The sequence below is a fragment of the Aspergillus alliaceus genome (assembly GCF_009176365.1).
Source record: "Aspergillus alliaceus strain CBS 536.65 unplaced genomic scaffold BDW43scaffold_7, whole genome shotgun sequence".
In the NCBI taxonomy this organism is placed as follows: Eukaryota; Fungi; Ascomycota; class Eurotiomycetes; order Eurotiales; family Aspergillaceae; genus Aspergillus; species Aspergillus alliaceus.
In genome coordinates, this window is record NW_022474690.1 from 327,362 (window position 1) to 340,958 (window position 13,597).

Genomic DNA, 13,597 nt, shown 5'->3' on the forward strand with positions numbered 1-13,597 from the left:
CTTTATCTATTTATTTATTTTCGCTCCCTTTTTTTGGCTTCTAGTTTTGTAGGGATTCTGACAATATTGTGGCCTTCCGATGGTTCCAACCCAAGTCTCTGAAGCGTCTTGCAATTTTTCCCACCGTCCCCATGCTTTCTCGCCCTCATCCTGAGGGAACAGGTATTTCTATTTATGTTCCTCCACCCACGCCGCATCTAAGATCTCTCCTTCTGTGAAGACTGGGTAGAGTGTGCGTATATAAACGTTAGCTGACGCCTCGAAAGATCTCTCTGTGCCCTAAGAGGCCGGCCTACGAGCAGAGAATCAAAGACCCCAGAAGACAAGCCCAGAAGGGATACCGGGACTGCTTGAGTCTGCTCATCCTCAGACACGGCTGATTCTTCTTCCACAGGTGGAGTGGATACCTGGGAAGTCGGGGCTGATTCTGCTTCCAGAGGCGCAGTGGATGCCCCAGAAGTCGAGGTTGACATGTCGTCGTCCCGCGGAGGGCTGGATGTGTGTTCTCCAGCAAGGCGAATCTCACCATTGGTGAGTGATTTGTCGCGGGGGTTCTTGGGACCATAGTAAAGACCATTCTCAAAGTAACAGCCTGGAATCAAGCTATCGTAGTAACGGCCGGTCTCGGGGTCCTTGTGAAAGCGGTCCTCGTGCTTATACCATTGACCGACATTGGAATTCCAGATATGGCCGTTGTCGGGCTGAAGGTCATGCCCATTGTTTGGCTCGTAGTCATGGTCGTTGTTGGGCTCACAGTAGTAGCCGTTGTGAGATATCGTCTGCCTAGGTGCAGCCTGCCATTGCTGGGCAGACAGGTAGTCACGATTGGTAGGCGGGTGACCCATAGGGTATGGCACGCCGCCTCCCATATTTGCAGGCGGCATGTAGTTTGGCTGTGGATCTGGCTGATAGAGATATGCCTGTCCCGCAGGGTAGTAATTGTGTGCCACTGACCCATTATTAAGGGGCAATGGCTGATTTGGCCCCATTTGCAGTCCAGGTGCTTGCGTGCCTATATTATATATTAATATCGTGGATCATGTTCTCTATAAATGATCATGAGCACTTACGATTTCCGGTATTCCCGGTTTTTCCTCTGGGTCCCATTGCTTTCTCGACCCTCAAAGGACGGTGTAAGATCCTCGTCCCATTCTTCTCATTAAAAGCTGTCTCGGCAGCCTGGGCGTTCTATATCTTTTCTTAGGAACTTGTCGACGGTAGATAAGAACTACTAGCTAGATGACTTACTGTGAACTGGACGAAAGCACCAACAAGTGAATTCTGTGTGTTGGTGTGCAAGCGCACACGGCATTCACCGCATTGGCTGAATATGTCACATAGATTATGTGCTAGTTCCTCTCGAGTGCACTTGTTTGGAAGACTAAGGACATGTTAGTTAGTTATCCTCTGAAACCCAGACATGTGATACTTACTTTCCAATAAAGAGACGAGCATCTACCCCATATCGGCTTTGGTACTCGTGGAATTCAGCCAAAGACTGTTCAGGCTGGTGGCTGTTGGGGACATGAAGTTGTTGAGCGCCGGGAGCAGACATTTTCAAGGTAGTGGAGGAAGTTGTTGCCTAAGGAGTGGGGAAAAGTATATATTATCTTTCTGGATGATAATATAGTGGATAATTGGTGGTCCTAACGAGCTGAATCTGTGTTTTTAGCGTGAAGACTAATGAGCAGAGTGGTGTATATAGAACGAGTGTAGGGGTTGGGGAAAATAGAAAGCAAGAAGGGGAGTCCTGGAGAGGAAGACTCTCCTAATGGAAACTTTAATGAGATCAGGATGCTCTCAATTCTTTACAAATGTTGAAAAGCATGTGAGTCAACAATAAAGGGCCTGCTACCGTGGTTTATGTTCTCCTACAGGCCACAATTCCCGGCGATCATGGGGTGGCAAGGCGCAAAAAGTACAACATTTGTAATATAGGATCACTCGGATGAATAGGGTTTTACTGTTCTGCGGCATGACGATATCTCGAGAAGTCAAGCCCACGGAACTATACAGAACTATATGCCACTGGCTCGGTCTTAAGATAGACTAGGGGCACCAAACCCATAAGGTTAATCTACAGATAGCTCTGAAATTCCCGATAGTTTAAGATTATCCCCAGAATTCATAAGGTTAATCCACAGGTAGCTTTAAAATCCAAGTTAATTTGGTATTGTTCACTTAGATCGCAGGAGACGCTCTCGGATCTACGTCAGTGTTCCCTCCCTGACTAGGCGAAGCCGGAAAGGCCCTCCAATGTCGCCGCCAGTGACACATAATACTACATTTGGATGCCATTCGGCGAAGTGATACCATGGAAGCTCTCTGTACCAGCCGGATGTAGATTCCTCCGACGCAATTACGCCAAACAGCCTCCCCCCAAACTGGGCCCCCTTCCTAGAGGATACGAATCCAGTGGGTGTAGTAAAGGAGGTCTAACCAATCAGATAAAACAGTAATTCAACCTGGCCAGTTCCCAGTCCGGGGCCAAACATTGACTATTGTTATTCGATGCGGACGTCACGACTAGCGAACATTGCAAGCACGAGTCACAACCACAACAGAATGAGGTTTTTGATTTTTGATTATCTTTTACATATTTATTTTTCAATTTCTGTCAGGATGTTCCAAGATTCTATATACAATCCAAAGAATGAAGTCACTAACAAAAGTAACTGTTGGCATTGAAAAGGTCAGAAACAATCGTCTTGTGGTTTTGTATACCATGTAAGTAGGGTTGATCAGATAACTAGTCATACTTCCGCCTTAGCCAATAGCATCCATGAATTCCCTTTGACCCACGTCCCTCGGGTCCATCCATCCGGAAGTACTAGTCCGCTCTCTTCCGTTATTCTTTTTTTATTTTTATTCTTACCTTTATTTTATTTTATTTTACTTTATTTATTAATTACTTTAAGGCACTATGCTGTGTAAAGTATTTGATTACTCTCTTTTATTTTATTTCTTATGTTTTATAAGCTATCTAGGCGAGAAGTCGAGTTAAAGAGGTAAATAGGGTTGGGTTTGTACACTACCTAGTACGATTTCCGAAATTTCTTTTGCCTATGCTACCCATGATTTCTCCTTAAGCATAATTCTTAAGCTTTAAAGAATGGAAACTAGGCCACAGCCGCCAGATTTCGGTCTGGCTGTAATTATGTCCTATATTTTCGTTATATTTTATTAAAATTATGTAAGCCAAAGAGTCCTGCTTGAGCTAATTAGGTTCTTATTGTATAAAAAGGCCAGAAAAGCCTTGAAATTGCAAAACTTGTAATTACAATAACACCCCAAATGTACAGTCAGCCGTGTTGCAATGAGTCAAGTGACAAGCTCAGCCTCAAGCCTCTAACCATTCCATTACCAGTACATACGAGTGGCAAGTACTGCAAAAACCCCAAGCCCGGGGATAAGGAAGCCCAATGTCCACCACTTAAAAGCAAGAAGATATCCAGACAAAATTTCATAAAATTATTCTACCCTCTACGGAGTACATAAAATTTCTTATATAGGGGTATAGTGGAGCTATACAGAGTACTAGTTAGTTATTTCAGAAGGTCAGCTCATTTGATTGCTTATAGAGGGGGTTTACAGTAAATCTTATAAAGTGGACCAAAGGCGGTGAGCAATTTTGATCAGTTCGTTCCTTTACGCGACGTCATTCGAACTTGCTGATCTTGTTCTTCTTCTGACCACTAGTAATTGCACCATGATCCCAACGGCAAGGTGCTTGGCCGCTAAGCCGGCCGGTTTCTTCAAGCGCAGCGCAGACGAGCTGAGTAGGCTGTCGAAAATAGGTGCTGACATCCAAACAATCCCTGGTCGGATCACCCCCAGTTCTTTCGCAATCTACTAATACCTTGGGTCAACATAGCTTGGAACTCGGAAGCTTTACACACGCCGACAAAGCCCTATGTCCTCCTCGACTTCGAAGATGATGCCACTGTCTCAGGTTGCAAGACAATGGCTGACCGCGCCGTCGGAGGATTCAGCACTGCTAGTCTAGATTATGTCCCCGCCGACGCAGCAGCGAAATCGCCAGCACACGCTCGATTCCACGGAAGTATCTCAACAAAGCTACCCAATAACTGGCGGGTCGAGCGGACCGGTACGGTAGCTCCCGAAACCCAAATTACCTAGTAGCAAGCGATTGATTGAATATAAAACAGGATATGCCGCCTTCCGCAACAAAGATCGTGGCCTCTGGATCTTTGGTCGACTCTTCTGGGACGTGGATCCCTACTCCTACCTTGCATTGCGTGTCAAGTCTGACGGACGCCGCTACACCGTGAACATCCAGACCGATTCGATCGTCGAGACCGATATCCATCAGCACCGACTGTATACGCGCCATCATAGGGTCCAGGAGGCCTCTCCGGACGAATTTCTCTCGGCCGCCGAGGCAACGGAGTCACCCGAATTTGCGGAGACGCAGTATCCCCATGGTATACCGCCTGCTCTTTCGGATGTGCCTCCTGAGTCGACCATCATGTCGACGTCGACCAGTGCCACAACGTCCGGAACCACCGGCTGGGAAACGATTCTGTTACCGTTTAACTCCTTTGTTCGCACGAACCATGGGATGGTGGTTGAGCCGCAGACTTCTATAATAAGAAACCGGGTGAAGAGTATCGGGATTGGGCTGACGGATCGGGTGGAAGGCCCGTATGATCTACGGATTCACAAGATCTGGGCTACGAATGGCATGAGCGATGCGGAGATTGAAGAGGAGAGACGCATCTGCGGTACGGATGCTTTGCCGATTGATGAGGGCGTCCGGACTGGCTGGACGGGGGAGTCTGTACCGCATACAAGTCAGCAGGAGGCGCCGAAAGCGAAGAAGGGATTGAAGGCATTGCGTGATGAGTGGGATCAATAAATGGATACCAGGTTAAATTGTATAGTAATATTTTTATTTCTATTTCTAGGCCCCTATACCACTTCTTCCGTTTAGTCTTTGATTGGATCGACATTTTCAGACTTTTTACAAATTAAAAGTTACAAACTTGACAGGCTTCATTTTATATTAGACCACCACTGTGACTAGATCTGATGGCTACCGCCCGTGATCCGCTCCCACGCCTCACGGTACTTGGCGCTAGTCTTCTGCGCGATCTCGTCCGTCATCCGCACACCAGGCTTGCCCTTCAGCCCCTCGCTGGTCAACCAGTCGCGCAAGAACTGCTTATCGAAGCTCTGCTGCCCGCGACCAACCGCATAGGAGTCCTTGGGCCAGAAGCGCGACGAATCAGGAGTGAGAACCTCATCCGCCAGCACCACCTCATTTGTCTCCGGGTCCAAGCCGAACTCGAACTTAGTATCGGCAATGATCACACCGCGGGTGAGGGCGTACTCATGCGCGGCCTTATAAAGCTGGATTGAAAGGGAAGCAATGGTAGAGGCGTAGGGTTCACCGACAATAGCAGCCGCTACGGCACAAAGAAAGAAATTAGCAAACGACTCAATACTACGAAAACAGGGCCCCGAAATTGGACACCCCAGAAGGTTCAAGACATGAACATACCCTGGTCAGGATGAATATTTTCATCATGCTCGCCCTGCTCGGCCTTGGTGCTGGGGGTATAGATAGGACCGTCGGGGAATGCCTGACTTTCCTGCAGACCCTCGGCGACCTTGATACCGTGCACCGTGCCGGATTTCTTGTACTCGCTCCAGGCGGACCCAGTGATGTAGCCGCGGACGATGGCCTCAATGGGGAGAATCTTCAGCTTGCGCACCTGCATGCTTCGGTTCTGGAGCACGGGGCGGAGCGACTCGGGAATCTGAGGGGGGAGGTCGAGGGTGAGGAAGTGGGTGCGGAGGGAGGGGATGGCATCGGTGAGGATCTTGAACCAGGTTTTCGTGCAAAGGGTCAGGAGGACACCTTTTTCGGGAATACCCTTTGGATTGTCATGTTAGTTGTATTGCAGTGGGGTGATAGATGAGTGGAAGAGCGAGAGGAAAGCTGTACATTCTCCATGATCACATCGTAGGCGGAGATGCGGTCCGTTGCGACAAAGAGGAGGGTCTTCTCGTCGACATCGTACAGGTCGCGAACCTTTCCTCGTGCGATGAGGGGGAGGGCGCCCTGGAGATCGGTATTCGTAAGAGCTTCAGGCATGATGGGGTTTTTGTTGAATTGGGGGAGGAATGAATGGCACGGAGAGTATCGAGTCATTTAAGTATAAATCGATAAGCGGGTCGCTTTTTCTCTGCCGCGGGGTTCATGGCCTGAGGCTGCAAACCCCACCAGGTCATATCAAAGAACCCCTACTTGAACTAATTGATTTGCAAGTGAATACAGTCTCGTTATGGGTCGGTTCTCGGATTGTGGCTTATCGATTGGTAACCTAATTGCAACGCAGTCTTTTGTTGACTATCCGCTAGCAGTATAGAAGAGGTATAATTAATCTACAAACGTAGCCTGGCGAGCTCGAATGTACTCTTGTCTCTCTTCAGCAAACTCTGGCTTTAGGACAGACAATGGTGATGGCTGTTCTGCCTTGGGGAGGAGGATATCAGGATCGACTGTGCGAATCTTAGTTCCCCGAGGCAGGCGTAGATAATCCTCTGCATGCGGCCCTTTTTCGATGTATTTGATTATCTCCAATCCCTGGGAGTCAACCTTACTCTTCAAGAGCTCCCAAAATTCACGATCCGATCGGCTCCATAGCACCCTTTCTTGCAATGCTCCACGCTTTACCAGGTCTCCAATCAACTGACCAACCTTCCGGGACATGACAGCATGAGCTGGGTTGCACCACACGTTCCTATCGCATTCCATATAAGCTCTAGCATAAGTCAGAGCCAGGTCAATGTCTTGAAGGACCAACAAACGACGCGATGAAGACGGGTCTGGAAACGCTGTCAAAGAGTCGTACACGCGCCGCGCATCCTCAATCGTAAGTTTACCGAAGGCAACTGCATCTCGCAGAGAGTAATCGAGGCGATCGGCACAGAGATGAGGAGCGGGCATCTCGACGAGTGGATATAGCTCCTCGTCGAACGGCTTGAGATCAGTAAATCCATATTTAATGAGTATCTGCGGCAGCTCGGTCGTCAAGATATATCGCGATTTCTGAACCTCATGGAAGCTCTCTCCTGGTTTCGACAAGGCCCCGTCAACGTCATGGCTGAGGACAGTGTGGCTAATGTCGTGTAGGAGACCAGCAACTTGGTCTGCAACACTAGCACCGACTTTGCGCACTAATAGTGACGCGCCAATGGAGTGTTCTAATCGCGTGACCGTGTGGGTGATCCCAAGAAGATCGGTTTGACCATGGAGACCAATGCCTTCAAGTCGGAGAACAGCTGGGGACCGCAGGAGCTCGGCTAGAACCGGCTCGGAGATTGTATGTTTGCCGTAGATTTTGTCCTGTATAACAACAGTATTATCAGGAAGAAAATCCAGCGTTTGGAAGGAACCAGAGCTCAGAGAGGAAGACATCGCGTGGAGGTCGAGTGTTTTGAGTTGGGAATCAATTAATAAATTTATTGTTGGTGGTAAACTTGAGCTTGATCTGTTAGCGCTTGCTTATTTAAACCCCGCATTAATTCCGATCAATATATTCTCTGAGACAGACTGTGCGGATCAAACCAGTATTGTTGGGCAAGTTGACCAAACGATCCGGTGAGAAGACGAGACCTTTGATATAGGCGAGCCAACGCAAAAGAAATGTTTAGAGATCTAGAGAGGCCTTTGATCATATCATACAAAGGATTGATGGCACCATTCTAGGGTCATTTGTTCAGTATTTATATCGGATTGCCACAAGGCAGTACACTTCCCATAAGTGGACGATGTGTACAACTACCTCTTGTAGTCTTGAACATGGGTCTCTGTAACAAACCTAAAGCGCACTATGGTCATTCAAGCTGAGTGCAAGGGGGGTAGAGGGGTGTACGGTGGTTTAAGGACAAACAATGTCTAGTAGCACAACAAGCAAGCACAAGATCCAAAATAGAAACACACTGCGCATCAATCACCGCAAACGAACGTCGAGATCACCTCGCAGAGGGAGTATCAACAGGTTGCGGTACCGAACAAAGAGAGAATCGGTTAGTGACGCTACCGTTCTGGTTTATATATTAGAAGCTATATGGAGTGGTATAAGTGCTTAAGGCATTTATAATAATCTTATTTTGTCAGATTGGACAAGGCGTATAGTTAGGTTATTGTTTTTCAGAGCTTCAAATATTGGTCTGACTATTACACATACTGATTTTAGGTACTGATCCTTTTGGGTCTATTGGTCTTCCAACTGATCCTATCTTCTAGATCTACTGATCCTTCTGATTTCATAGGTCCTCCTGATCCCCTGATCCTTCTCCTGATCCTACTGATCTACTAGATTTATAAATTATATTGGTTCGTTTGGTCCTGCTGATTCTATCAGATCTGTGGTTATATTATTTGGATTTCTTGTACAGTATTTATAGCTTTTATAGCTTTTAATATATTGACTGCTTCTGTTGACTTAGCATTCTATTAGGACCGTAGATTATATAAGTCCTAGTAGATCTGTTAGTCTCCACTACACTCCTTGTAAGATGTACCTATCTTATGAAATTCTCTATAGATTTTACCAGGTTGTAGAAATGAGACAGGAAGTGGATACTAAGAATTCAGCATGGGCGGGCGTAAAGCTAATAAAATTTATCCGTTGCAGTAAGTCTAGAATCGTACACTATATACATAGTAGAGAAAGAGCATATTTTCTAAGAAATTATCAACCAATGTATACATGTGCATAAAGAGTTCGCAACAAACCATGCAAGGCCTTTTGATTCTTGCGGTGAGCGTTGAATTAACAAACCCAGGCTTAATTTTCTGGCATGGGTTACTGGGAGGTATGCTTCCAGTGAACATGTTCAGGTTTTGCGCATTGAGGAGATTGACATACTGGGCCAACACACTCACCATAGCCAGGAAGTCCTCGCGAGCCACCTCTTGGTTGGGGTCACCTTCACCGTTTAGTCTGATCAGATTATCGATCTTAGGGTGGCTCTCGCAGAGAAATTCCGTGCCCACGTAACCAAGGAATTTAGCCGGGACGGTGACAAGCTCGCTATAGAGTAATTAACTGATGGAGATCAAACTCGGGATGTGTCGCCACAACCTTAAGAATGTTATCTAGAATATAATAGCTAAGGCTTCAGAGAGAACATGGTAGCGAAGCAAGAACCGTTTGAGCCAGGCCTTTTATTTTGCTCGGCCACTATGTATGCTATTAATATTAATATCTTGAGCGATACCGGTCCAAGACCTCTCCGTCTAATGATTGAATAAATTAGCAAGGCTTTAACATTAGCTAGAAGAGCCAGTAGATTACCTCTTTATGGACTTCTTCAACAAGGGCCTTTACCCCTCTGGTTACATCGGTTCGTTGAAGACGAAGCGACAGGGTTTTAGGGTCGGGCTCCAGCATGGAAGTATCCCAAAGAACTACCTCAATAGGTTGCTTCGTCTCGTATTGACATCTCCGAAGCTCATGCCCAACCCAGCGCAGCTTCTCTAAATCCTCAGGGATGATGTTCGCACAACGGGCCGCGGGGTGGCTTTCAGTCACTGGGTCATACTTGATGGCTAAGTGCTGGAGCTTAGAAAGAAATACAGTACCATTGGGCTCATCGGCTCTGCCCGGAACATTGTACTGAGGGTTGCTGTACTACATACCTATCATCAATATGAATGTAGGTTGAGGCAGAGAACGAACGCACTCACAATCAAGGCTTCGGGTAGAACACGGTGATATAAATGGTCCCCCGAGACTAAAGCATGTGTCTGGAGAGAGCGAAATGGCAATGTATCCCAGAAGAAGTTGACTAGCGTTGGGTTCAAGCCATGCATCTTCACTGTCGCGGTCATATTAAGCTTGGGCCACTTGTCCCTGAGTTGACGAAGTATCCAGGGATCCTCAATGGAGCACACGTTTGAGATAAGGAAAACGGATGATAGGATATACAGAACTGAGGAGATATGAATATAAGCTGTCCGTTGTCTTGAGTCTTACTGGCCTCTTATAGTTATAATCAGCTAATATAGGCTATTGTATTATGTATTTTGAGTGAGCCCAGGCCTTGAAAGGCGTGAACCTAGGGTGTTTTCGGTGTATAAAGATCTTTAGTTTAATCATACTGTGCAATCGTATGGCTTACCTGCCAGGCTATAAAATTGTGGTTGAACGCCACTGGGGAGAACTTGGTGACTTGAGACAGCCCTAGTTTCCCCCCGAATATCGAGGATTCCAAGACCTTGCTTACAATATGAGTTTATGATGCGCCTTTAACATTGGGACAAGTCCTGTGAAGGTATAAAGCTTCTTCCATGAAGACCCTCTTCCCCAAGGATTTGCTACATACCTAGATATACAATACTAAATAGTCTGTTCACTTTCCACACCATAAACATATCCTCAATTGTTTCCCATCTTAAATCAATCCAAAACCATTTCAACATTCCGACCCTACAACTTACAAGCCAATACCTCATAACTGTCCTCCCCCACCAAGCCACCACGCCACTCTACAATCCCACCATGGCTACGCACGTGGAAGGAGAGGAAGGCCCCCACCGAAGAACCTGCTTAGTCCCATATATCAACCCTTACCCCTGATCGTCTTGCGAACCGCCACCGTGCTTAACGCTAAATATAAATTCGACGTGAACTGGCCTGTGGCTGAAGTATATGGGTTTCCTTGGGAGAAGATCGATGCTATGTGGAGGAAGTGTCTACGGGGAAGGAGCCGTGGGCATCGGGTGATTCTTCGGCTGGTGGATGAGCAGTTGGGTACGTATGATAATCAGCCTGGGACGGTTCATGATGCGTTGAGGTTGCTTGGTGAAGACGAGGTGGTGGAGGTGGAGCTGTTGATTGGGGTTTATGCGCTGTTGGCGAGTGTTATTAAGGGATTGAAGAAGAAATTCCAGGATTAAAGGAGATGATTTAGTCAGCTATTACAGGTAAGGGAAATTTTGATATTGATTTTTAGAGTTTGTTCTAGTCTGCTTTCCCTTTTCTGGGTGTGTGATATGGTGTAGACTTATAATGCTTCAATGGTAGGGTTGTATGAGATTGATGCTGAGGATATTATGCCAAAGTTTCAATGCTCTATAGCGGAAGCTATCGACCGGGATAAATCCCCATTGATACCCGCAGCCCCACAGCCTCATCTTGTCCTAGAGGCTGAGATTGTATGATGTGAGAAACTGTTGCTTATAAACATCTGTCATGTATAGGAACGGGTAAACACAAAGTATACCGGTAAAGATGATACTTTAAATGTCACCTTCACACTTCCTGACATCCACCACAGGTCCATCATACTCATACCGGCCTTTCAAAAAGTACATGGCAAGACTGAGAATAAGGACTCCACAGAAGATAAGAACACTCCAGTTGAAAGTCTCCGGGTTGGTTGGTGTTGTCTGGGGCCAGAAGGACCAGAACAAGGCGAAAAGAACATAGAGCCAGCCGATGATATTCATAATGATACCGTACCTTCCAAGACTCCATCGTCCCTGTGGTAGTGTCTCAGGGTGGTATAACTTGCGCCAGATGAGGCAGCTCATCGAGATAGAGTAAGAATACATCAGAGCCGCAACATTCAGTGAGATAATGGCGTTGAACGCGGTCTCGGAGCCAATATTGATCAGAGCTAGGAGAGAACTGATGACACAGGTAATGATGACAGAGTTGACAGGGAGCTTACGCTTTTTGTCAACCTTAGCCATCCAGTTGGAGAAAGGGAGGCCCTTGTCCCGGGCGAAAGAAAAGGTCTGGCGAGCGGTGGAGGCGTTGAACAGAATATTGCTGAGAATGACGGGAATTAGAATGATAGCCATAAGTCCATTTACCCCATTGACGTTTGTAGCTTGCTTGAACACATAGATCAAAGGAAAGCCACTGCTGTCGTCTAGAGCGTCCTCTACCGAGGGTGTCGCAAAAAGCATGGTAATTAGAGAAACTAGGGCAAGGATGGTATTCCCAAAAAAAGACCAGGTGATAGCAATCGGGACGTAGCGACCGGCATCCTTGATCTCCTCAGACATGTGGGCAGTGGCATCTGAGCCTTAGAACGCATCAGTGAACACGTCCAAATAAATTGGAAGGGCGCACATACTAAGGCAGCCATAGATTGCTGAGATCTGACCGATCATCAAGCTTAGCCCCATGGAAGACCATCCACCACCATTCTCGAACTTAGTGAACACTGCCTCTGCCGACTGTAGGGGAGACAGAACCCAGAGAGCAACTATTACCACTACCCAGCAGAGGATGTGAGTCGCAAGCAGAATGTTTTGCATACGAACCATGAGATCGGACCAGTAGATATTGAAGCCGTAAGCTAGCAGAATCATCGCAAATACAAACAAAGTTCCCTGCCATCCCTGGGGCTCATATGTTGGGCTACGCACGCTGATAAGACCTTGAATGATTGTGCCCGTCAAAAATGCCCCTGACGCGGTTCCTGCCTGCCAGGCAAGAACGGACATCCATCCGGTGATATAGCTCAAAAACTTCTGGTAACGCGGAGATGCAAATTCCGAGACCCAGTGGTATTGTCCACCAGAGGTGGGAGCCCTATACCAAATACGTAGTTAGAACACCAAATGAACGAATTGATCGGGAGGCAGACGAGGCTCGGTGCCCACATAGAGGCCATCTCAGCCAAAGAGACGATAATGAATCCAAAACCAATTGTAGTCCATACGTAGGACCACAGCACTCCTGCCAGACCACCGTTCTGCAACCCTTCGTAGTCAGAACTGGTTAATTAGTCAACATATGTTTGAGTACAGCTTTATGCGTCTCACTGCTTACAGCATAATATATTCCCAAGTAGCTTGCAGCACCGCAGAAAAGCTGACAGCTGCGAGAGGCCGGATATTCCTCTGTGGCCGAAGTATTAGCATTGGGAAGGTGATATAGCACTGGTTATGTTAATTACTTTAAATTGCTGAGCCTTGCCCATGCGGCCCATGTCTCCCTTGTCATAGCTCGTTCCATCTGGGTCGTCTGGTTTATCGCTACCGGAATTGAGCTCCATCTGCTGGAGGCCAGTTACGACTTGCTCCTTCGGTAGGTCATGCTGGTGAGGGGTTTCAGTCTCCATTTTGCAAAGGCCCTGTTTCACGCAATCGAGGCGAGGCGTCTGAACTAACAGCAGGGGGAACTGCCAATCTGCGGCTCCGGAGAGAAAAGTGGGTTGATGCGGAAGTGAAGGGGTTTATAATTATGTAAGGGAGGTCGATCCTGGACGAAAATGATCAGAAATCCAATTCGATGCGACGTGCATGAATTCCTAGCTAGTCAAATTCTCATGGGTGTTCACTGTGATCGGACGATGGAGACAAATGCTATATATTTCAGCTCTAGTATTTCCACAGGCACATCATCTGAGGGACAATACATTAGTTCTAGCCACACCGGTGACCATTCTTATCGTTAATGCCCCAGATCAATGAAAACTAGTGTGGCCCTAACTCTTTCATTATTGCAACAGAGACCCACCATGGTTAGATTAACGACTAATGGCTTAACCATGGTCAATGGAGCTAAGCTGACTAGACGTCTAGTCGGCTAAGGCTTGTCAA

The 13,597-nt window shown here is 47.0% G+C and overlaps 8 protein-coding genes across 8 annotated transcripts; 3 read left to right on the top strand and 5 right to left on the bottom strand.

Annotated features, from left to right (window-relative positions):
* Nucleotides 1-197: 197 nt before the first annotated feature.
* Nucleotides 198-1,555, bottom strand: BDW43DRAFT_307841 (uncharacterized protein; the record flags this gene model as incomplete). The annotated part of the gene is made up of 5 exons (XM_032046332.1): nt 198-212; nt 297-1,012; nt 1,071-1,188; nt 1,249-1,381; nt 1,434-1,555. 5 exons carry the CDS (start codon nt 1,553-1,555, stop codon nt 198-200), a joined length of 1,104 nt encoding a protein of 367 aa, XP_031903661.1.
* Nucleotides 1,556-2,467: 912 nt separating this feature from the next.
* On the top strand, nt 2,468-2,737 carry BDW43DRAFT_226084 (uncharacterized protein). Its single transcript, XM_032039460.1, has one exon. The coding sequence runs from the start codon at nt 2,512-2,514 to the stop codon at nt 2,686-2,688; it is 177 nt and encodes a 58-aa protein (XP_031903662.1). The 5' UTR covers nt 2,468-2,511; the 3' UTR covers nt 2,689-2,737.
* A 972-nt stretch (nt 2,738-3,709) lies between these two features.
* BDW43DRAFT_297858 (CIA30 family protein) lies at nt 3,710-4,879 on the top strand (the record flags this gene model as incomplete). The annotated part of the gene is made up of 3 exons (XM_032044463.1): nt 3,710-3,797; nt 3,875-4,108; nt 4,170-4,879. The coding sequence occupies 3 exons, from the start codon at nt 3,710-3,712 to the stop codon at nt 4,877-4,879; spliced, it is 1,032 nt and encodes a 343-aa protein (XP_031903663.1).
* A 164-nt stretch (nt 4,880-5,043) lies between these two features.
* On the bottom strand, nt 5,044-6,121 carry BDW43DRAFT_307843 (phosphoribosylaminoimidazolesuccinocarboxamide synthase; the record flags this gene model as incomplete). Its single annotated transcript, XM_032046333.1, has 3 exons — nt 5,044-5,429; nt 5,525-5,900; nt 5,972-6,121. 3 exons carry the CDS (start codon nt 6,119-6,121, stop codon nt 5,044-5,046), a joined length of 912 nt encoding a protein of 303 aa, XP_031903664.1.
* Nucleotides 6,122-6,292: 171 nt separating this feature from the next.
* On the bottom strand, nt 6,293-7,746 carry BDW43DRAFT_226103 (HD domain-containing protein). Its single transcript, XM_032039461.1, has one exon. It carries the CDS (start codon nt 7,445-7,447, stop codon nt 6,407-6,409), a length of 1,041 nt encoding a protein of 346 aa, XP_031903665.1. The 5' UTR covers nt 7,448-7,746; the 3' UTR covers nt 6,293-6,406.
* Nucleotides 7,747-8,646: 900 nt separating this feature from the next.
* Nucleotides 8,647-9,868, bottom strand: BDW43DRAFT_297860 (uncharacterized protein; the record flags this gene model as incomplete). Its single annotated transcript, XM_032044464.1, has 6 exons — nt 8,647-8,687; nt 8,845-9,068; nt 9,100-9,133; nt 9,220-9,274; nt 9,333-9,668; nt 9,725-9,868. The coding sequence occupies 6 exons, from the start codon at nt 9,866-9,868 to the stop codon at nt 8,647-8,649; spliced, it is 834 nt and encodes a 277-aa protein (XP_031903666.1).
* Nucleotides 9,869-10,629: 761 nt separating this feature from the next.
* BDW43DRAFT_226123 (uncharacterized protein) lies at nt 10,630-11,126 on the top strand. Its single transcript, XM_032039462.1, has 2 exons — nt 10,630-10,963; nt 11,064-11,126. The coding sequence occupies exon 1, from the start codon at nt 10,718-10,720 to the stop codon at nt 10,934-10,936; it is 219 nt and encodes a 72-aa protein (XP_031903667.1). The 5' UTR covers nt 10,630-10,717; the 3' UTR covers nt 10,937-10,963; nt 11,064-11,126.
* A 152-nt stretch (nt 11,127-11,278) lies between these two features.
* Nucleotides 11,279-13,116, bottom strand: BDW43DRAFT_307846 (amino acid transporter; the record flags this gene model as incomplete). The annotated part of the gene is made up of 5 exons (XM_032046334.1): nt 11,279-12,072; nt 12,124-12,584; nt 12,656-12,769; nt 12,825-12,895; nt 12,952-13,116. 5 exons carry the CDS (start codon nt 13,114-13,116, stop codon nt 11,279-11,281), a joined length of 1,605 nt encoding a protein of 534 aa, XP_031903668.1.
* Nucleotides 13,117-13,597: the final 481 nt, after the last annotated feature.